Source organism: Papio anubis, chromosome 19 (genome assembly GCF_008728515.1).
Source record: "Papio anubis isolate 15944 chromosome 19, Panubis1.0, whole genome shotgun sequence".
Taxonomy (NCBI): Eukaryota; Metazoa; Chordata; class Mammalia; order Primates; family Cercopithecidae; genus Papio; species Papio anubis.
Window position 1 is genome coordinate 12,528,828 of NC_044994.1, and position 23,365 is coordinate 12,552,192.

Here is a 23,365-nt window from a genome sequence, read left to right on the forward strand (position 1 = left end):
GGGAAAGTCCTTCTTGATTACTCACATTTAAGGACCAAATAATACCAATCTTAAAAACTCTTGGGAAAAAAAAAAAAAAAAGGGCTGGGTGCGGTGGCTCACGCCTGTAATCCCAGCACTTTGGGAGGCCGAGACGGGTGGATCACGAGGTCATTAGATCAAGACCATCCTGGCTAACACAGTGAAATCCCGTCTCTACTAAAAATACAAAAAAAATGAGCCAAGCACGGTGGCGGGCACCTGTAGTCCCAGCTACACGGGAGGCTGAGGCAGGAGAATGGTGTGAACTCCGGGAAGCAGAGCTTGCAGTGAGTGGAGATCACAGCACTGCACTCCAGCCTGGGCGACAGAGCAAGACTCCGTCTCAAAAAAAAAAAAAAAAAATTGAACATAGGGTTGGGCATTGTGGCTCATGCCTGTAATCCCATCACTTTGGGAGGCCGAGGCAGGCGAATTGCTTGAGCTCACGAATTCCAGACCAGCCTGGGCAACATGACGAAACTCTGTCCTTACAAAAAAAAAAATACAAAAATTAGCCAGGCGTGGTGGTGCTCACCTGTAGTCCCAGCTGCTCAGAAGGCTGAGATAAGAGGATGGATTGAGCCTGGAAGGGGGAAATTTCAGTGAGCCATGATCATGCCACTGCATTCCAGCCAGGATGATAGAGCCAGACCTTATCTCAAAAAAAAATTTTTTTCGAACGTAAGACTATTATATTCAAAAATTAGCTTAAAATGGCTCGATAGGCCTGACTTACAGAAGAGTTCAAACTTACAGATGAACGCATAGAAAATCTTCTGGTGAAGAATTTCCAGGACACATAAACCATAAAAATAAAAAAATTTAATTGAACTTAAAATTTAAAAGTATGTTCAAGGATACTGTTATGAAAATGCAAAGGCAACTTACGGACTGGGAGAAATATCACAGTATAGTATAAACATCTGACAAACAACTAGATTCCAGAATATATAAAGAATATAATAGTGTTAAAGTGGTAAATATTCTTGTTTCCAGAACATAACAGAAAGAAGACAGCCCAATTAAAAATTTGATTTGAACAGACACTTTAGTTTAAAAACTGATTTCAACAGTCACATCACCAAAGTAGAGATGGGAAGCAAATAAGCACATGAGAACGTGCTCAAAATAAGGTGTAGTCATTAGGGAAATATACATTAAAACCACAAAGGGATATCACTACACACCAATTAGAATGAGAAATTAGAATGTTTTGATTCTAGAATGAAGTTGATGATTATCTTTTCTATGTTTTTATATTTATGGAAGTATTCCCAACTCTAATGGTTGCTTCCTATTAGAGTTGGGAATACTTCCATAAATATAAAAACACAAAAAAGATAATAATCTTTCACTAATCATGTAGTGATATTCCTTTGCGGTTTTTAACTTACATTTAATTAACAGTTTTAACAAGTCTTAAGGATGTGGAGCAAGTCATTTGATTTAGGCATCATCGATGATAACATCTGTGGAAGGAAAATAGAATATTTCTGTCTTGTATTCTTCTTTACAAGTGAAGAAAACTTCCTGGAAGCCCATGCTCATGGCTCAACCAGCCAACTGGCAATAGAGAGAAGATCGTGTAAGTGGCTTAAATAAATCAATATTTACCACGTAGGGCTGGATAGGCCCTGAGCGTCCCCTGAAGGACTTGGCAAACGGAAGAAGGATCAACAAAATCACAGTTCTTTTTATCAAAGAAGAGGAAGAATGGCTGTTGACTAACCAAGTTGCAACTGTATTTGATTACACTAAGACTGTGAAGGAGAGGATCAGTGAAGTAGACAAAGAAATGATAGGAAACATCTTGATAATACGTGTGTTCCCAACTTAAATCATTTTACATGCCACTTGAGTTGACTTTGTCTTTAACACTATTAGCCATTTTCTTCCTGAAAGTCTGTTTATTCCCACTTATTTTAATTCTTATTAAAAGATGTTAAATTGGCCAGGTGCGGTGGCTCACGCTTGTAATCCCAGCGCTTTGAGAGGCCACGGTGGGTGGGTCACAAGGTCAGGTGTTTGAGACCAGACTGGTCAATAGGGTGAAACCCTGTCTCTACTAAAAATACAAAAAATTAGCTGGGCGTGGCGGCGCATGCCTGTAATCCCAGCTACTCGGGAGGGTGAAGCAGGAGAATCACTTGAACCTGGGAGGGGGAGGTTGCAGTGAGCCAGGATCACACCACTACACTCCAGCCTGGGCGACAGAGCGAGACTCTGTCTCCAAAAAAAAAAAAAAAAAAAAGGTGTTAAATTATAAAATACTTCAAACAAAAATAATTTATCCACATTTAACACACTAACATTTTCTCTGTTTGCTTACAATGAAAAAATTGTCTTAAATGAAATGAAAAATTGCTGTAATGAAAAAATTGCTACAGATATATATGTAGCATACATACATATACATTGTGTGTGTGTGTATATATGGTTGTAACTCTTTCCCAAACCTGCCAGTGTCTTGACGTTGATGATTATCTTTTCTATGTTTTTGTATTTATGGAAGTATTGCCAATTCTAATGGTTGCTTCCAAATTTCTCTCCCTGTCTTATCATTGTATGTAGGTGTCCTCCAACATTGTGTTAATTCTTTTGATTTCCTCTAAATCTGTACCTTGTTTGAGAGTTTTATTATCTTTAAAAGGTTCAGATAAACTATGAAACTATTTTTGTTTAATCTGTCTCTGGCTTCCACCTTTTTCTGAGCTTTAAACATATTATTAATCACCCACCAGACTTCACAGCATGAACCTAAACAAACCATCTGAACCTGGTCCAAAAAATCTGTTCCTCTGTCTTCTACCTTAATTGTGGTGTTACTCTCCACTTCATTAAAACTTTGGCCTACAGATAAATTTTGTTACTCTGGTAATCAGTATAATATCCAATAGGGAGGTTTCCACATAAATGTTTTAAATGATGTTACGTTTCTTTTTTTTTTTTTTTTTTTTTGAGATGGAGTTTTACTCTTGTTGCCCAGGCTAGAGTGCAATGGCACAATCTCGGCTCACCGCAACCTCTGCCTCCTGGATTCAAGTGATTCTCCTGCCTCAGCCTCCCGAGTAGCTGGGATTACAGGCATGCCCCACCATGCCCAGCTGATTTTGTATTTTTAGTTAGACAGGGTTTCTCCACGTTGGTCAGGCTGGTCTCAAACTCCCGACCTCAGGTGATCCGCCCACCTTGGCCTCCCAAGGTGCTGGGATTACAGGCATGAGCCACCTTGCCCAGCTATGATGTTAACATTTCTAAGACAACCCATAAAAATCAGTTTAACTCATATTGTACCTGAAGTTTACTTAAAAATGTGAATCACATATCACATTAGTAATATTTCTAAATGAGATGAGCAGCAATGATGGTCCTGTGCATTGATACTGGGGTGCTGTTGGAACTGGACTGAAAATGATGGGCTATCCTAAAGTTATTGGAAAGATAAGTGCATAGATGTGAGGCATTGGGCTCAGGACTCTGGATTAAGAAAATGAGGCTGGAGGACAGGTTAAGCATAGTAATGGAAGACTTGATAGGGTGAGAGGAAAAGGTGTGACTTTTGAGGGAAGAGGACTTTAAGATGGTTATGGGTAAAGGAGGTGAGGATGGGGAATTAAGCTGGGAATGGAAACTGAGGTAGGTGGGTAATTATAGGAGCCTCTGTTGTGAATTGACATGGTATTTCCCAGTTGGCCTTCTCTCAATTTTAATTACAGTATTATGGGTTTCCCCCATAATTTTTCCTCCTTCATACAACTGCCATTCTTATGTATAATTTATGTAATAGTTAATACTGTTTTCTTAATATTTAGACTTGGATGCAGGTAATTATGCAAATTTCTTGTACCAACTTTTAAAATTTTTACAGTTGAACTTTTTTTCTTTTTTAAAGGCAAAGAACAGTGCTTGGCCCTAACAGAAAGTGGGGTGGGGAACAGTGGACCTTTCCCTCTCCCAGTTTTTACATATTTTGTGGATATGTATTGATTGATAAATTTTCCCTTCAGGCTTAAGTATATTTAGTCAAAATCTTTCAGTCTGATAATCACAAAAGGTATCTTCTTATAATGTACATTTGTTGGAAGACTGGGAAGATTGGATGCATTTTCCTATGTTAATTGGCTTTTCCTGTGTTGTGAATTGTCCCTTGTTAGGTTTTCATGTTTTTCTATTGGGCTTTTTTTTTCCATGCATAAGAGTTGTCTATATTAAGAATGTCAGCCAGATTCCACATGTGTACATTTGTTATATATTGAGAGAACAAGAAAGCATGAGCAAGTACAAAGATATTTTAGCTTCTCTTAAACTTTTGTCCCTAACCCTGCCCCACTCAGTGTGGAAGTTACTTAATCATATCTGTTCGTCTTTTCCTTTAAGGTTCCTACTTTTACTTTATACTTTAAAAGACTTTTCCAACTTTAGATTATGAAGCTACTTACCTTTAATTTTTTAAATACTTCTAGAAGCAACTGCCTTTTATTAGCTTATAATTCCTTTACGATATTTTCCCTTTAGTCATCCCTCAAGATCCGTGGAAAATTGTAGAGCCTTCTAGGACCTCCTGTGGATACCAGAATTCCCAGATGTTCAAGTCCCTGATATAAAATAGCATGTATTTGTATATAACCTGTGCACCAATCCCCCATATGCTGTTTTTTGTTTGTTTATTTGTTTTCTTTGTGTTTTTAAGACAGAGTCTCAGTCTTTCACCCAGGCTGGAGTACAGTGGCACAATCTTGACTTACTACAACCTCCACCTCCCGGGTTCAAGCGATTCTTCTGCCTCAGCCTCCCGAGTAGCTGGGGCTACAGGTGCGCACCACCACACGTGGCTAACTTCTGTATTTTTAGTAGAAGCGGGGTTTCATCATGTTGGCCAGGCTGATCTCAAACTCCTGACCTCAAGTGATCCACCCACCTTGGCCCTGCAAAGTGCTGGGATGGCAGGTGTGAGCCACTGCGCCCAGTCCCCCATATGCTTTAAATTGTCTCCAGATTACTTATAATGCCTAATACAATGTAAATAGTTATTGTACTGTGTTGTTTAGGGAATAATGACAAGGAAAAAAAAGTCTGTACGTATTTAGTACAGACACAATTTTTTTCTGAAACTTTTGTTTCTTGGTTGACTCCATGGATGTAGAACCCATAGATACAAAAGGCTAACCATGTAATAAGTTTCCAGATCCAGTTGTGGGTTTTTGATTGTTGGTTTGTTTGTTTGTTTTTGAGATGGAGTTTCGTTCTTGTCGCCCAGGCTGGAGTGCAATGGCACAATCTTGGCTCATGGCAACCTCCGCCTTCCAGGTTCAAGCGATTCTCCTGCACCAGCCTCCCAAGTAGCTGGAATTACAGACGCCTGCCACCGTGCCCAGCTAATTTTTGTATTTTTAATAGAGATGGAATTTCACCATGTTGGCCAGGCTGGTCTAGAACTCCTGACCTCAGAGTGTCCACCTATTTTGGCCTCCAAAAGTGTTGGGATTACAGGCGTGAGCCACCGCACCTGGCCCCGGTTATATTTTGATGCTTATTCTTAACTGTCACATCTTTAGAATATGCCCATTTAAGAGAATGATCTAAAATCCAATTCTGAGGTTCTGAGACTGCTTCTATTTTAATATTTGTAGCTACATTTTAAATTATTATTATACAGCTGAGGTTGTAAATGTTCAGTCTTTCAGAATTTATGAGGCGGCCATCACTCACCTACTTCCTTTTGAATGTCATAGAAAGGGAAAAACTATACAAATAGGAATGACCTTTGAAAGTAAGTGAATTAATGAATTCTATATTAATGCTTTTGTAGAAAGTGAATAATGCAGATTTTGTAATGTTAGTAAACCTATATGGTAGATAACACGGTAGGTAAGTGATGAGTAAAGCACAACTCTTGCTTTGAAGGAATGTATTGCCATTAATTTGGGGGTAGGTTGGGATTAGAGCAGTAAATAAAAAATGGTATATAAAATGGACTAAAGTGAGCCTCATAAGAAAATCTCCCCAAAGGTACATTGTGGGTTTTAAGAGAGAGAATATTTTACTGATTATAAGGAAAGCCTGAATGGAAAGGTAACATTTGTGATGACCATCAGTGAAAGGATAGGATTTTAGCAGGTAGAGATGTGGGGAGAATACTTTGGACAGAGACAATTTTAGAAGGGGGAAAAAGAAACCCAAAATGGGAAAGCACAGGGCATATGCATTGGGGAAACAAGATTTGTGTGTGTGTGTGAGCATTAAGTATGAGGATAGTAGGAAATAAAGTTGGAAAGGTTGAAAAGATAGGTTGGGGTTACATTTGGTGAGCATTAGGGGTGTTTTCATTGACAGGGAAGGGAAATGATATAGATCTACTTTGTGCTGTATGATAGCCACTAGCCGTATACAACTCTTGAGGCCTTGAAATATGTCTAGTCCAATTGCGACGTGCTCCAAGTGCAAAGTACACATTAGATTTTTAAGGCTCAGTATGAAAAAAAAGTCATTAAAATGTTTATATTGGTTACATGTTGAAATAAATGTTTTTGATATACTGGGTTAAATAAAATACTGAAGTTAATTTTACCTGTTTCTTTGTATTTTTTAATATGGCTACACTAAATTAGAAAATTTTAAATTATGTGGCTCACATTTGTGACTTAGATTATATTTCTGTTGGCATAGTGCTGGTATAGACAGAATACAACAGTATTTGCTAGTACCCATTGTGTGCCAGATTGTCTAGAATTTGTAATACAGTTAATCCTCATGGTAAACTTTATGAGGTAGGTTTTTCTCTCTTTTTTTTTTTTTCTGTTGTGTTTTCTTTCTTTCTCCTTTTTTTTACAGATAATTTTATCACCTAGATACTTGTTTATTTTTTATTTTTTTGGTCACCCAGGCTGGAGTGCACTGGCACAATCTCAGCTCACTGCAACTCTGCCTCCCGGGTTCAAGTGATTCTCGTACCTCAGCCTCCCTAGTAGCTGGGATTACAGGTGTGCACCACCACGCCCAGCTAATTCTCGTATTTTCAGCAGAGACAGGGTTTCACTATGTTGGCCAGGTTGGTCTCGAACTCCTGACCTTAAGTGATTGGCCTGCCTAGGCCTCCCAAAGTGTTATAGTTACAGGCGTGAGCCACGGTGCCTGGCCCCCAGATGCTTTTTTTGTTTCTTTTCTTTTTTTTTTTTTTTTTTGAGTTGGAGTTTCTGTCCCCTAGGCTGGAGTGCAGTGGCGCGATCTCAGCTCACTGCAAGCTCTGCCCAGCTAATTTTTTGCATTTTTAGAAGAAACGGGGTTTCACCATGTTAGCCAGGATGGTCTCAAACTCCTGACCTCGTGATCCGCCCACCTTGGCCTCCCAAAGTGCTGGGGTTACAGGCATGAGCCACCGCACCTGGCGATATTTTTTCAAGTAACTGGAGTGCATAGAGGTTAAGCAACATACCCTGAGATCACGCCACTACTAAGTAGGAAGCCAGGATTCAAATTTAGGCCTCTCTGACTTCAGAGCCATGGTTTTCCCAGTATACTGTGGCGTGTTGTCATTGGACTATTAAAGGTGATTGAGTTGGAGAATGAAGCGATTGGAGTAGGGATTTTGCAAATTGTAATAAAGATAAATGAGGGGGGCCGGGCGCGGTGGCTCAAGCCTGTAATCCCAGCACTTTGGGAGGCCGAGACGGGTGGATCATGAGGTCAGGAGATCAAGACCATCCTGGCTAACACGGTGAAACCCCGTCTCTACTAAAAAATACAAAAAACTAGCCGGGCGAGGTGGCAGGCGCCTGTAGTCCCAGCTACTCGGGAGGCTGAGGCAGGAGAAAGGCGTGAACCCGGGAGGTGGAGCTTGCAGTGAGCTGAGATCCGGCCACTGCACTCCAGCCTGGGCGACAGAGCGAGACTCCGTCTCAAAAAAAAAAAAATAAAAATAAAAATAAAATAAATGAGGGGAAGAGACCTCGTTTCCAGCTTTCTTCTTTTTGTTTGTTAATGTTCCTTTTTGCAGGAATGGCAGATGCTTTTCTTAAAATGATTTTTCAAACCCTGTCTTTTTGAAGTATCCTGTGTATTAACTGACTCTCAAAATATTTGTTTTATCGTCTCTGTAGATTTGATAATGGGCTGCATTAAAAGTAAAGAAAACAAAAGTCCAGCCATTAAATACAGACCTGAAAATACTCCAGAGCCTGTCAGTACAAGTGTGAGCCATTATGGAGCAGAACCCACTACAGCGTCACCATGTCCATCATCTTCAGCAAAGGGAACAGCAGTTAATTTCAGCAGTCTTTCCATGACACCATTTGGAGGATCCTCAGGGGTAACACCTTTTGGAGGTGCATCTTCCTCATTCTCAGTGGTGCCAAGTTCATATCCTGCTGGTTTAACAGGTGAGATTTAAATGGACAAGTACATTGTCTGTTTGAGAACATCACCTTGGGTAATACATACTTAAGTCTTGTCTGCCTTTAAGAAAGATACCTTACCTGAGGACTTCTCAAATAATTGTATGTGAAAATTAGTCTCTAACATAAAAATTAGTTTTATTGTATACATGGGTATGGTTCTGGAAAATTGGTGGTAACCTGATGGTGATTATGTACTGGATCATGTCATTAATTATTTTATTAACTCATTATTCAAATAGTTATTGAGCTCCCCCCACCCACCCCACTGTGTGGTAGGCACTGGGAACATAAAGATTAAAAACATATACCTTTCCCTCAAGAATTTGACGACAACTCAGGATTGTAAAGTGCTTAAGGCTTATAGTAGTTACTTAATAGATGTTAATTAAGTGACAGTGAAGTAGTGATAATAGAATATTTCTCCCAGATGCTGCTGACTTAAAAAAGAAAAATCCTAAAGCTCAGAGAGTTGAAATGATTTTTCCCCCAAGTCACAGTAAGTAGGAGAGCTCAGATTTATTGTCCTGTTCCAGAATTCCAATTATTACATTATCATATCCTTTTACAGAATAGCAAGAAGTGATAGTTGACAACCTTTCATGGAGAAGGAAGGTTCTTAAAAAAGTAGATTCAAACAGTTTTAAAAGAGAGAAAATGAGCTCTTTTGTAAAGGGTCCCATATCAGGATGCTTTTTCATTGAAGTAACGAAGTATAGCTGGCTTAAAAAGGTAGGGTGAGTTTCAGGGTTCCTTGACACAGCAGTTCTGTGGTGTCATCAAGGACTCAGATTTCTTTATCTCTCTTCTGCAGCCCTTGGGAGTGTCCTTATCCTTAGGCTTGGCAAAACAGCTGCCAGCGTCAAATCAAGCAATATATGTCCTCGTTAATAGCCAGTGGGGGCAAAAGATAAATCCCCACTACAAGCATGGACTGACTATACATTTGTTTCTTCAGTCTGTTCCAACTGAACCAAAAACAATAGCGAGGCCAGGCGCAGTGACTCACACCTGTAATCCCAGCACTTTGGGAGGCCGAGGCGGGCAGATTGCCTGAGCTCAGGAGTTTAAGACCAGCCTGGGCAACATGGCGAAACACTGTCTCTACTAAAATTACAAAAAAATTAGGCAGGCGTGGTGGTGTGTGCCTGTAGTCCCAGCTACTCGGGAGGCTGAGGCATGAGAAGTGCTTGAACCCAGGAGGCAGAGATTGCTGTGAGCCGAGGTTGCGCCACTGCACTCCAGTCTGGGTGACAAAGCGAGACTCTGTCACAAAAAAAAAAAAAAAAAAAAAAAGCCATAGTACTGCTGTACACTGATTCTGTTAGACTTCATTTGAGAAGTTATGCATATTAAGTCAATTACAGTCTTAATTCCAGCCCCCCTAACTCTGAATACTTCAGTAGTAGATGGCCATGAGGGCATTTCTCAGTCTTTAGCAAAAGTTTACTTTTAGAATTATGTTTGGGAAAGATAGTGATCTAAAATGGTTGAATATTGATACTTAAAGGCACACTTTAGACTGAGCGCAGTGGCTAATGCCTGTAATCCCAGCACTTTGGGAGGCCGAGGCGGGCGGATCACAAGGTCAAGAGATCGAGACCATTCTGGCCAACATGGTGAAACCCCATCTCTACTAAAAATACAAAAAAATTAGCTGGGCGTGGTGGCTAGTGCCTGTAATCCCAGCTACTCGGGAGGCTGAGGCAGGAGAATGCCTTGAACCCAGGAGGTGGAGGTTGCAGTGTGCCGAGATTGCACCACTGCAAATCCAGCCTGGCGACAGAGCGAGACTCCGTCTCCAAAAAAAAAAAAAAAAGACACACTTTAGTTACCTAAAGCAATTTACTTATATAAAATACTCCATTGGGGGTATTCATTTATTAACTCAGTGTCTGTGTATCAGGTATGGAGAGTTGAGCAAGACAAATAAGGTTTCTGCCCTAATGGAGCTGACATTATAGAGGGTTGGACAATAATTAGTGAATAAACAACTAAACAGGATGGATGATTAATGATCCTTAAATGCGGTGAAGGAACTAACTAGAATGATGGTGAAGGCCTTGCAGTTAATCAGGGAAAGCTATCTCAAAAAGAAATCATTTGAACTGAGATTTTTTTTTGGCGGGGGGAGGGAGATGGAGTCTCTCTTTGTCACCCAGGCTGGAGTGCAGTGGCGCAATCTCAGCTCACTGCAAGCTCCGCCTCCCAGGCTCAAGCGATTCTCGTGCCTCAGCCTCCCGAGTAGCTAAGATAAGAAATGCACCACGGCACCCGGCTAACTTTTTTTGTACTTTAGTAGAGACGGGGTTTCGCCATGTTGGCCAGGCTGGTCTTGAACTCCTGACTTAGGTGATGCACCCGCCTTGACCTCCCAAAGTGCTGGAATTACATGCGTGAGCCACCACTCCCGGCCTTGAGCTGAGATTTGATTAGCCAGAATGACCTACCTATGTGCAATCCTGGGAAAGAGCTTTCTAGAGAGAGGGAATAACAAATGCAACATTTAGGAGATACAGGGAGACTTGGAAGTTTTGAGTATAAACAGAGGGGAGAATTGTATAATATGGGATTGAAGAGTTAGGAGACCACAGTTACTCAGGACCCCATAGACTCTGGTAGGGAGTTTAGGTTTTATTCAAAGCTAGGAAGAAACTACTGAAGAGATTAAGAAAGGATTTGCATGATTGAATTTTCTTTTGCGAAAAACTGACTCTGATAGCTGTGTGGAGAATGGATGGTAGGGAAGCTGTGTAGAAGCAGATGAGACTAGCACTTTCAGTAGTCCACCCAGCCCCAATGAGAGATGACAAGGACTTGGGTTAGGGTAGCAGCAGTGGAAATGGAAAGTAAATAGTAAGTATATTAGAGGTAAAACTGATAGCACTAGTAATGGACTTGGCTTGAGTACCTGATTAGATAGTAGGGCCATTTACTTAGATAGGAAAGACTTGGGTACAGGTTAGAGGACAAAAATCAAGAGCTTTGTTTTGTAATAGATTTTAAATGCTTATTAGACATCCAAATAAAGATGTCGTCCGGGCACGGTGGCTCACACCTTTAATTCCAGCACTTTGGGAGGCCGACTCAGGTAGATCACTTGAGGTCAGGAGTTTGAGACCAGCCTGGCCAACATGGTGAAACCCCATCTCTACAAAAATACAAAAATTAGCGGGGCATGGAGGTGCACGCCTATAATCCCAGCTACTCAGAACGGTGAGGCAGGAGAATCGCTTGAACCCAGGAGGTGAGGTTGTGGTGAGCCAAGATTGTGCCACTGCACTCCAGCCTGGACAACAGAGCAAGACTCCATTTCAAGAAAGAAAAAAATTTTTTTTGATCTGACAAGTCAGTGGGATTATATTGAGTAGAGCATATATATATTCAAATTAAAAATGTTGGCCAAAGGATACAAAATTTAGATAGGAGGAGGCAAGAGATCTATTGTAAAACACGGTTAATAGCAATATATTGTATTCTTGAAAACTACTAACGAAATTTTAGGTGTTCTCACCACAAAAATGATATGTGATGCAATGCATATGTTAATTAGCTCTAGTTAGCCATTTCACAAGTAGACATATTTCAAAGCATCCTGTTGTATACAATAAATACATACCGTTTTTAAAAAGAATATTAATTTATTATGGGGTTTTTAACCTGAATACCTGCCTTGAATAATTTTAACATTGAAATGGTCATGCATATTGTATACATCTGTTTTATTATTTGTTTTGTTTGCAAATAATAGTGTGGCCGTTCAGGATGCTAATCTCTTTAAGCATCTGCACATAATGCTAAATATGACAGTTTAGTTTTTGAATTTATACTTTATAATTCATATCATCCATACCATTTTATTTTATTTTATTTTATTTTATTTTTTTGATGCAGAGTCTCGCTGTGTCGCCCAACCTGGAGTGCAGTGGCACAATCTCGGCTCATGGCAACCTCCACCTCCAGGTTTCAAGCGATTCTCCTGTCTCAACCTCGCGAGTAGCTGGAATTACAGGCATGCGCCACCATGCCTGGCTAATATTTGTATTTTTAGTACAGACAGGTTTTTGCCATGTTGACCAGGCAGGTCTCAAACTCCTGGCCTCAAGTGATTTGCCCACCTTGGCCTCCCAAAGTGCTGAGATTACAGACATGAGCTGCTGTGACCATCTGATACCATTTAAGACAGAACATGACATTTTTATCTTTAAGTGTTAAATATGTAATAATTTTGCTAGAACTAGTAAATTAGTTATTACTGGTAATGATTAGATTCAATTGTTCATTCATTATTTATATGAAGAACACTACCCCACTTGTTTATAGTGCTTATCAATGCTTTTTCTGTCAAATAATTGATTTGAAATTTGATTACATTTCCAAGCCAGAGATGTTGCTAGCATGAGTCAAAATTAAATTTGTTGACTGGACACAGTGGCTTGCGTCTGTAATCCCAGCACTTTGGGAGGCCAAGGCGAGCAAATCACTTGGGGCCAGAGTTCAAAACCAGCCTCGCTAACCCAGTGAAACCCTGTCTCTACTAAAAATAGAAAAAAATTAACTAGGTATGGTGGCACATGCCTGTAATCCCAGCTACTTAGGAGGGTGAGGCATGAGAGTCGCTTGAACCTAGGAGGCAGAGGTTACAGCAAGTCGGTATCACACCACTGCACTGCAGCCTGGGTGACAGAGTGAGACTTTGTCTCAAAAAAAGAAACAAAATTAAATTTGTTTCTCCAAGTCTACAGAGTTTTACAATTTGCAGAATATAGTAGTAGTATGGAAGGTCTTCAGACAGTTTAAGACTAGTTATTACTACCAGTTATTGAGTTATTGTCCCAGAACATAAAATATGGTCATGTCTCTCTACTTTAAAATTATTCAGTAGCTCCAACTTCTAAAAATAGTTTCTGGAGACTACAGTAAAAACTATCCTTAAGCTTTTTTTTTTTTTCCTCTTTTTGGGCTGGCAATGGTTCTTTTTTTCTGTTTTGTTAACTTAGCTACATAATTTACCTTGGTGTTTTTTCCCTCTGATAGGTGGTGTTACTATATTTGTGGCCTTATATGATTATGAAGCTAGAACTACAGAAGACCTTTCATTTAAGAAGGGTGAAAGATTTCAAATAATTAACAATACGTAAGTGTCATGAATATTTTGTGAGAGAAATACTGACAGAAATCTGGTCTTTACACTGAAACTGCTGAGCTAGTTGTTGATCCAGAGATGAGAGAGGTAGGGCATGGGCTGCCCACTGGGTTTAACGATGTATTGGCTTATTTAGAGGCATGTCGTAACACTGCTGCTGTAGCCAGAAGTTATTACTTCTACCATTTGTGCTGCTGTGGTTCTGCCATAAACAGAGATTTAAGAATGAAGAGTTATTGAGGGGGTACATGTAAGTGTATTTTTTTTTTTTTTTTAATTTTAGGAAGAGAATTCGATGCTCCTATTTTTCTAAGTACCAGATGGTTTAAAGATCTTGTCTCATTCTATTAAAAAAAAAAAAAAAAAGGAAAAAGTTGGGTGAGGAACCCATGTACTTTCCAATTGATGAAATTAAGTTGTTTTATTCCTTATGTGACTCTTAGACTTTTAAAGTCTAGAGGTACACTGTAGAAAATTTGATGCTCATTTTAGAAAGTAGATCGAATAGTTTCATTAGCAAGCATAATGACCACTCTGTAGCTTCTCAAAATATGTATTTATGGTCTGTTTGCTTCCAGTCATGTTTTCTTCCATCCTTGTTCCCATCTGCTACCAGTTATTGTTCCAGAACATAAAATATGGTCATATCCTTCTACTTTTAAAATTACTCAGTACCTACCACTTGCCATCAAGATAAAAGGAAAACAACAGTGATAACAGCCATCATTCATTGAGAATTTACTATGTGCTTCTCCCCTCTTCTGACTCTACTACCCAGGCATACTGAATTACTTGCAATTTTCTGAGTATGCTGGAGTTTCTCATACTCTCATGCTTTCACACATACTGTTTCTTTTTTCTGGAATGTGATGTCTCATCTTTCCATTTCTTTCCTTTATTTAGTTAATCCTACTCACCCTTCAAAATATAGTTAGTATGTCCTTTCTCAAGGATGCCTTTCCTTACATTCTTCCTCCCCTGCCTGGCCCAGTCCTATCCCCTGCTGAATTAAGCCTCTCTCTTAGGTGTTTACATAGCAACCTATGCAAACCTCAATCATAGCTCTCATCACATTTTGAATTACTATTTGTCACTTGCTTGTCATTCTTTTAGACCAGTGGTTCTCAACCTGGGACAGAATCACCCAGGGGACATTTGTCAATATCTGGAGACATTTTTGGTTGTCACAGTTGGGGTGCTGCCACTGTCTTCTAGTGAGTCGAGGCCAGGGACATTGGTGAATATCTTAAAATGCACACAACAGCCTCCCACAGCAAAGAATGATCAAGTCCAAGGTGTCACTAGTGCTGAAGTTGCAAAACCCAGCTCTAGACTGTGAATTCCTTGAAGTCAAGGACTGTCTTTTTACTTTTATTTCCAGCACACTCTAAAGTCTTACTTGATAGGTGTTCAGTAATGTTAGAATGAATCAATGAATGCTTAGCAGGATCAAATACAAGGTTTTTGGTTTATGTATCTCGAAGTGCTTAGTATATATGAGGAACCACAAACCAAGTGTATGAGTTTCTAAATATTTGAATTACTGAGGGATTTTCCATTCATTTTCTAGAGAGCAAATTTATCTAGGCATTGATAACATTTTAATTTGGACAGTACCTTTTCAATTTTTGTCTTCGGTGAAGCAAAACATGCATTTAATCTTTAGTAACAAATCCCATATCTGTCTTCCTGTTTAAAGACTGATTATATTTGGTCTTTTCACATTAATTTTGAAAAAATGAGGGCTTATGTGTTACAAACCACACATAGTTCTCATGTTCTGAATTATAATTTAATTTTGGTCTTACTGGAATATTTCTAGATAACATGTTTATAAGTATGCATTATTCTAGAAATTCAGGGTTTTTTTGTCTTTTGTTTTTTTGAGATGGAGTTTTGCTCTTGTCACCCAGGCTGGAGTGCAATGGCATGATCTTGACTGACTGCAAACTCTGCCTCCCAGATTCAAGCGATTTTCCTGCCTCAGTCTTCTGAGTAACTGGGATTACAGGCACACACCACCACTCCCAGCTAATTTTTGTATTTTTAGTAGAGACAGGGTTTCACCATGTTGGCCAGGTTGGTCACGAACTCCTGACCTCAGGTGATCTGCCCACCCCAGCCTCCAAAAGGGTGCAGGCGTAAGCCACTGCGCCCGACCAGAAATGCAGTGGGTTTTTTTTGGTTTTTTTTTTTCTTTCTTTTTTCTTTCTTTCTTTTTTTTTTTTTTTTTTTTAGATGGAGTCTCATTCTGTTGTCCAGGCTGGAGTGCATTGGCATGATCTTGGCTCACTGCAACCTCCACCTCCCAGGTTCAAGCGATTCTGCTGCCTCAGCTTCCCAGATAGCTGGGACTACAGGTGCACGCCACTGCGTCTGGCTAATTTTTGTATTTTTAGTAGAGAGCAGGTTTCCCCATGTTGACCAGGCTGGTCTTGAACTCCGGACCTCAGGTGATCTGCCTGCCTCAGCCTCCCAAAGTGCTGGGATTACAGGCTTGAGCCACTGCGCCTGGCCCATCAATTCAGTTTTTAACTTTATTGCTCATTGTTAATTGTTTGGCTACAGGAATGTTAGAGCATTGTGTTCTTTTTGTTTTTTTTTTTTTTGTTTTTTAATCTAAAATGAGTAAAAAATAATATTACAATTTTATGTACTATAAAGAGAAAAGCATTTGGCAATAAAGAATGGACTACTGATACACATGCTATAACCTAGATGAACCTTTAAAAAATTATGCCAAGTAAAAGAAGTCAGTTACAGAAGACCACATAAATGACATATTTCCATTTATATGAAGTGCATGCAGTGGGCATATCCATAGAGACAGACAGAAAGCTGATGAGTGGGGTTGCCAGTGGTTGGAGGGAGTTGGGGGTGTGGAGTGACTGCTTATGGGTACAGGGTTTCTTTTGGGGGCGATGAAAATGTTCTAAAATTGATTGTGATAATGCTTGTACAACTCTGAATATATTAAAAACTAGTGAATTGTACATCTTAAATGGGGGAATTTTATGGCATGCAGCTTACACCTTAAAGCTTTAGGGAAAAAAAAAAAAAAGAAAACAAACGGAGTAATTTGAAAGATTTACTTCCCAAATTGTTTTATTCACCATAGTCTGTCTTAGGTTGAAAGAATTGTGTTAAAAAAAGAAATCTTATAACTGAAAGTGTGTAGGGTTTTGGGGCTTTATTTGGAACAGCAGTATGCAATTGTGCTTCCTTTAATTCATGTAATCTATTTTTTAATATCGTTCAAGTTTAATTCTTGATCCAGTGAATGTATAAGTAAAAAATGAAAGTAATACCCTTCGTTTACTTCAGATGGAAGATAGCACTGCAATATTTTGTACCTTGGGCAGTTGTCTACCTTGCGGTGATTGCTGTTTTATGTGTTGCAGGGAAGGAGATTGGTGGGAAGCAAGATCAATCGCTACAGGAAAGAATGGTTATATCCCAAGCAATTATGTAGCGCCTGCAGATTCCATTCAGGCAGAAGAGTATGGCACTACCTCATATTTTATTAATTATTTTGATTTTTAAAATGTTTTAATGCACATTCTACTTAGCCACAACTTTACACACACAGAATTACATACCAGTCTTAATTCAGCTAATGTATCGTATTAATAGATGTTACTTAAAAATTAATAACTAACATCATAGTATTTGCTTAGAGTAGGATCATGAACGAATCTGCATCAATTATATTTCCTTATGCCTAGTCTCTTTTGTGTTTTCACTTAAATATGTATCTGTAAACCTTTTGCATATTTTTCAGACTGTCTCACTTCAAAAATTTGCCTTCAGATTATCCTCATTCCCTGCCTTGACTTATTTTTTAACTTGCAGCTTATATATGGGGGTGTGCTGGTATGGATGGGTATATTGGTGTATATATGCATCCCATACATATCAGAGACTTATATTTTTTTTTTTTTTTTTTGAGACAGGGTCTTGGCTCTGTCGCCCAGGTTGGAGTGCAGTGGCGTGATCTCGGCTCACTGCAACCTCCACCTCCCAAGCTCAAGCAATTCTCCTGCCTCGGCCTCCCAAGCAGCTGGGACTACAGGCATGCACCACCATGCCCAGCTAATTTTTGTATTTTTAGTAAAGATGGGGTTTTGCCTGTTGGCCAGGCTGACTCCTGACCTCAAGTGATCCACCCGCCTCAGCCTCCCACCCAAGTGCTGGGATCACAGGCGTGAGCCATTACGCCTGGCCCAAAGACTTACATTCTTTAAAGTTTTACTATTTTTAAATATTTCAGAGATTTATTACCACTTTATGATTATAAAAGTAATATGCCCATGAAAAAATATTACCTTCAGTTAGTTTTATATGACTGTTAACCTCTTGATTTTAGGCACTTGCATTGTAGTTAATGTAGGAAAGTATCCTTCTCTTTTAGCAAGTACACACTGAAGTATTTGAGGTAATAATTCAGCATGTTTGCAACTTAAAATTAGTTAAGAAAAAATATGTATCTATATATACATGCACACACATACATATAGAGAGACGGAGAGAGTATGACAAAGCAAAGTGTTAGCTGTTGGGGAACCTAGTTGTAGGGTTTGTTGTAGGGTGTATGGGAGTTCTGTGTCCTATTTTTGCAACTTTTAAAAAGTCAAAATCCACCTTCAGTGACATACTGCTTTTAGGTTAAACCAGTTTATCTGGGATTCATAAATGCTACTTTATTTTCATATTACAACACTTAACAGAGTGCCTTGCATATGATAGGTGCTCTATCAATGTTTGTTTGCTTTTATTAATGACCTGCAATGTGTCTCAGTAACTCTTTGTTCTACTATGGTGCTTCTTACTTTCTGTTTTTGTCTTCTGCAGTTTTCTGTGAGCTCTTCCACAGCAGACACTGTCATTTTATTCACAAAACCTTACTAAATTAAACCCACACATATTTAGAGTTACTAATAATTTGGGTATGATATACTTGTGTCTTACTGAATACAGATGATGATGCTGTTACCAGGGAACCACTTCTATTCTTCCTGTCATAGTCTTAATATTTCCATTTGTCACTGACAGAAAGGGTCTGTTATTTTGCTGCCTTTCCTTCTCCATTTACTGTTCCTGTGACTGTCAGGTGGAGTTTTAAGAGACATATTGAGTAGTTAATACATGGAAATACTATAAGAGTATAAGTATATTCTAACAGTAATATTTGGATATTACTATTTAATCAATAAAACTCTTAAATTTTCCTGTATTTTGAGCTGTGTTCTCTTAGCTATTCTTTGTCATCCAAACCTATCCCAATCCATTCTTACTGACACTTGTGTATAATTCTTCTGAACCTCATACTTTTCAATTCAAAACACTTAATTTTTTTTCCAGATGGTATTTTGGCAAAATGGGGAGAAAAGATGCTGAAAGATTACTTCTGAATCCTGGAAATCAACGAGGTATTTTCTTAGTAAGAGAGAGTGAAACTACTAAAGGTATGAATATTGTTATATTAGTGTAAGTATAAAATTTCTTGAGGCAGTATTTTGAGAAAGATATAGTGAAAGTTTTTATTTTTCACCCAGGTGCTTATTCCCTCTCTATTCGTGATTGGGATGAGGTAAGGGGTGACAATGTGAAACACTACAAAATTAGGAAGCTTGACAATGGTGGATACTATATCACAACCAGAGCACAATTTGATACTCTGCAGAAATTGGTGAAACACTACACAGGTATGTGAATATTTCGAAGGTAAAAATTATTTCTTCACATTCTAGTTTATGAGGACAAAATCCATATCCTTATTTCTCTTAAGATTTAACACACTTATTTACACATAATACATACCCAATAAATGTCTGTTGTATTCTAGTTTTAAAAGGAGGAACAGGTAATACTTAGTACTTGAATCGTGCTACTCAGATAATGTGCTAATAGACTCTCATCATTTGAGTCCTTATATCTTACTGGCATAGTATTTACATTGGAGTTCATTTCATCACATGTACATTTTGAAAATAAACCTAAAAGCAAATATTTATGGACACTTAGTAAGTAAAACTAAACATTGGGTAGCAGAAAAAGCTATGTCAGAAGGATTACCTTCCTCTGCATGGGCTGGATCACATAAGCTTTCCTAAATATAAATCCAATGAAATTTGGTCTGATGATACATTTTTCTTATCCTAGAAAATTAACCTACAGTGATTATAGACATTTTTTGTCTTTCAAGGACTGAAGGTATTTAATATTAGAATCTTCTGTCTCAAAATTTTTCATTACCAATTTGGTATATGAATGCCCCTGAAAGTCTTTATATGATTAATACTGGGAGAGGGGATGTTTCCATGGTAATGTCTTCAATGACAGCTAGCTACAAACTGTGTCTGTCAAGTCAACCAGCAATCTTGACATTGATTAAGCATGTTACCAAGCAGTGGCATCACTTGTAATTGCCTTTGTCACAATGTGAATTTGTGTGGTTATTTAGTGAGAATAGGAGAGAACATGTCTCATTTTCAATAAGAAAGATTGTATAAGCAGAATTCACAAGTTAAGCCGTTATGAATCTAGGGTTCCCTGACTTTGTGTCTCCCTTATTTAAAAAATCAGTCTCCTGCTAGGCATGGTTGCTTGTGCCTTTAATCCCAACTACTGATGCGGGAGGATCATTTGAGGCCAGGAGTTCAAGAACAGTCTGGGCAACATAGCGAGACCTCATCTCTTAAAAAAAAAAAAAAAGGGCTGGCATGGTGGCTCACACCTGTAATCGCACCACTTTGGAAGGCTGAAGTGGACAGATCACTTGAAGTCAGTAGTTCAAGACCAGCCTGGGCAACATGACAAAACCCTGTCTTTATTTAAAATACAAAAAAATTTAGCCAGGCGTGGTGGCATGTGCCTGTAGGCCCAGCTACTTGGGAGGCTGAGGCAGGAGAATCACTTGAACCCAGGAGGTGGAGGTTGCAGTGAGCTGAGATCACACAGCTGCACTCCATCCTGGGCAACAGAGTGAGACTCCATCTCAAAAAAAAAAAAAAAAAAAAAAAAAAATCTCCTAAATGATCCTAAATAAACTTTTTCTTTGATTTTTGGTATGCCTGTTACAAATTAGTGGCTATTAAATATAACATTTAATGATAACATTCTCTTTGAAAATTAATAAAACCCAGTGTACAAAGGCAGAACTTTAGAAGCAGACAGACCTTGATTTGAATCCCATCTCTACCATTTACTAACTGCAGGACCTTGGGGGAAAGTTGCATATGTTTTCAAAGCTTCATTTATATGAGATATTTGGAAAGTACGAATTTAGCACGGTACTGGAACATACTAAGTGTTTAGTAAATAATAACTTAAAATATATATATATTTTTTAAGTTATACTAAGTAGCAAATATGCTAATATATTTACTATATATTTGTTTATACATACTAAGTATTTAGTAAATAATATGTGTGTGTGTGTGTGTGTATATATATATATTTTGAGTCAATCTCACTGTGTCACCCAGACTAGAGTGCAGTGGCACGATTTGGCTCACTGCAGCCTCTGCCTCCTGGGTTCAAGCGATTCATCTGACTCAGCCCCCTGAGTAGCTGGGACTACAGGCATGTACTACCACGCCCGGCTAATTTTTGTATTTCTAGTAGAGACAGCGTTTCACGTATTGGCCAGGCTGGTCTCAAACTCCTGACCTCGTTATCCGTCCGCCTCAACCTCTCAAAGTGCTGGGATTACAGATGTGAGCCATTTACAAAATATTTCACTTATATATATATTTATATTATATATTTATATATATATATATTTCATGTTTTGCTTCTTATGGACAACTCCCTTTTTGTTTTGTGTTTTTAGAGTGAAACTCGAAAGGACTTCTATTTTTGTTTTTCTACAGTTTAAACTTAAAACATTGATACACTACATACCCCGTAATTTTTGTAATTGATTTTACAATGTAGTTTATTCATTTATCTAGAACATGCTGATGGTTTATGCCACAAGTTAACAACTGTGTGTCCAACTGTGAAACCTCAGACTCAAGGTCTAGCAAAAGATGCTTGGGAAATCCCTCGAGAATCTTTGCGACTAGAGGTTAAACTAGGACAAGGATGTTTTGGCGAAGTGTGGATGGGTAAGAAGCCTGAATTTTTGTTTTCTGTCATTGTTTAGCTGTGGATTAAAGTGCAGCAATTTATGATAAAATATGTTTCATTATTTAAGGTAAGTGCTGTTTACTGAAGTTTGGTCTAAAATCCTTTAAAATATAAATTCATAAAATATGTTGTTTAGGAACATGGAATGGAACCACAAAAGTAGCAATCAAAACACTAAAACCAGGTACAATGATGCCAGAAGCTTTCCTTCAAGAAGCTCAGATAATGAAAAAATTAAGACATGATAAACTTGTCCCACTATATGCTGTTGTTTCTGAAGAGCCAATTTACATTGTCACTGAATTTATGTCAAAAGGTATGTATTAGTATCTCTTTAGGTATTCGTGTTGACAGTATTTTTAAGAGTCTTTATTTCTATTTATATGCATATAGACTTATCGTATACTGTTTTCTAATTTAAGATTTTTCTTAAATTAGACATTTGAATAGAAGAAACCTGACTTTGTTTAATGGAATAGTGATTATCCAGTTATTCCAGAGGATAGTATGATGTTTAAAAGGAAAAGTAGGCAAGCTGAATTAATTTTGAAATTAAGTTTGGCTAAAAGAAACGGAAAAGCTAGAAAGGTGAAAAATAGAAATTGTCTGTACACATTTAATTAAAATGATAAAATCAGAAAGATACTTACATTTTTAGTACTAAAGCAAATAAATAAGGTAAAGTTAAAATAGTTTTCTCATTTTAATATAAACAATTCCTATATTCAGGACTTCTAGGAACTTTTTTCACCACCGTTTTTTTTTTTTTGGATAGAGACTGGGGTCTCAACTATGTTGCCCAGGCTGATCTTGAACTCCTGGCCTCAAGCAATCCTCACTTTTTGGCCTCCCAAAGTGCTGGTATCACCAGCATGAGCCACTGTGCCTGGCCTCCCCACTACTTTCAATGGAAATTTCTTCATTTTCCTAAACTCTAGACCACAAGATGGGATCTTCAGTAACAGGGTTGGGGGAGGATAAAGATATTAATACTCTTTCCTCTTTTTCCCTGTGCAAATGATCCTTTAGAAGAGGAACTAGTAAGTCAGCAGATAAGCTGACAGGCCTGATTTTTATGTGTTTGATTTGATCTGCTTTATTGTTGTTATTTTTACTCTTGAACCAATAATATACAGTATTATTATTGGTTCAAGAGTCACTAATTATGTCACCTTCTCCAGTAGTCTATCTTGACCAATGATGTAGTTCCATCTAGTGGTGACAAGGACAACTACAAGTTACGTATTTGCTATAGGAAAAGTTTTCCCCACAAAAGGGGACTGAAACCAAAAGTTAAGAAACGGTACAGCCTATTTATTGATAGCCAGAACACACCTAACGACCCAAAGCACCTGGCGCTCTTTGGAAGGAATGTATACTGCAGACAGTTGCCAAATACGGCATTTTTTTGGTTTGTTTGGTGTTTTGTTTTTTGTTTTTGGTTTTTTGTGAGATGGGGCCTCACTCTATCCCCCAGGTTGGAGTGCAGTCACAGTTCTCTGCAGCTTCGACCTCCCTGGGCTCAAGTGATCCTCTCATCTCAGCCTCCCAAGTAGCTGGGATTACAGGTGCATGCCACCCCACATAGATAATTTTTGTATTTTTCTACAGATGGGGTTTCTCCCTGTTTCCCAGGCTGGTTTGGAACTCCTGGGGTCAAGCGATCAGCCTGCCT

The 23,365-nt window shown here is 38.6% G+C and overlaps 1 protein-coding gene across 3 annotated transcripts in view; it reads left to right on the forward strand.

Moving 5' to 3' along the window:
• YES1 (YES proto-oncogene 1, Src family tyrosine kinase) overlaps window positions 1–23,365 on the forward strand; it is an 85,889-nt gene that overhangs the window by 43,590 nt on the left and 18,934 nt on the right. For 2 of the 3 annotated variants that reach the window (XM_009192485.4, XM_003914208.5), the window contains exons 2-8: window positions 8,118–8,396; window positions 13,449–13,548; window positions 16,959–17,057; window positions 18,919–19,022; window positions 19,113–19,262; window positions 21,513–21,668; window positions 21,827–22,006. In XM_009192485.4, coding sequence (XP_009190749.1) covers window positions 8,126–8,396; window positions 13,449–13,548; window positions 16,959–17,057; window positions 18,919–19,022; window positions 19,113–19,262; window positions 21,513–21,668; window positions 21,827–22,006 — 1,060 coding nt within the window. In that variant the 5' untranslated portion in view covers window positions 8,118–8,125. Of the gene's footprint in view, window positions 1–5,513; window positions 5,792–8,117; window positions 8,397–13,448; window positions 13,549–16,958; window positions 17,058–18,918; window positions 19,023–19,112; window positions 19,263–21,512; window positions 21,669–21,826; window positions 22,007–23,365 lie in introns of those variants that run through there. The other variant, XM_009192484.4, reaches the window with a different exon arrangement.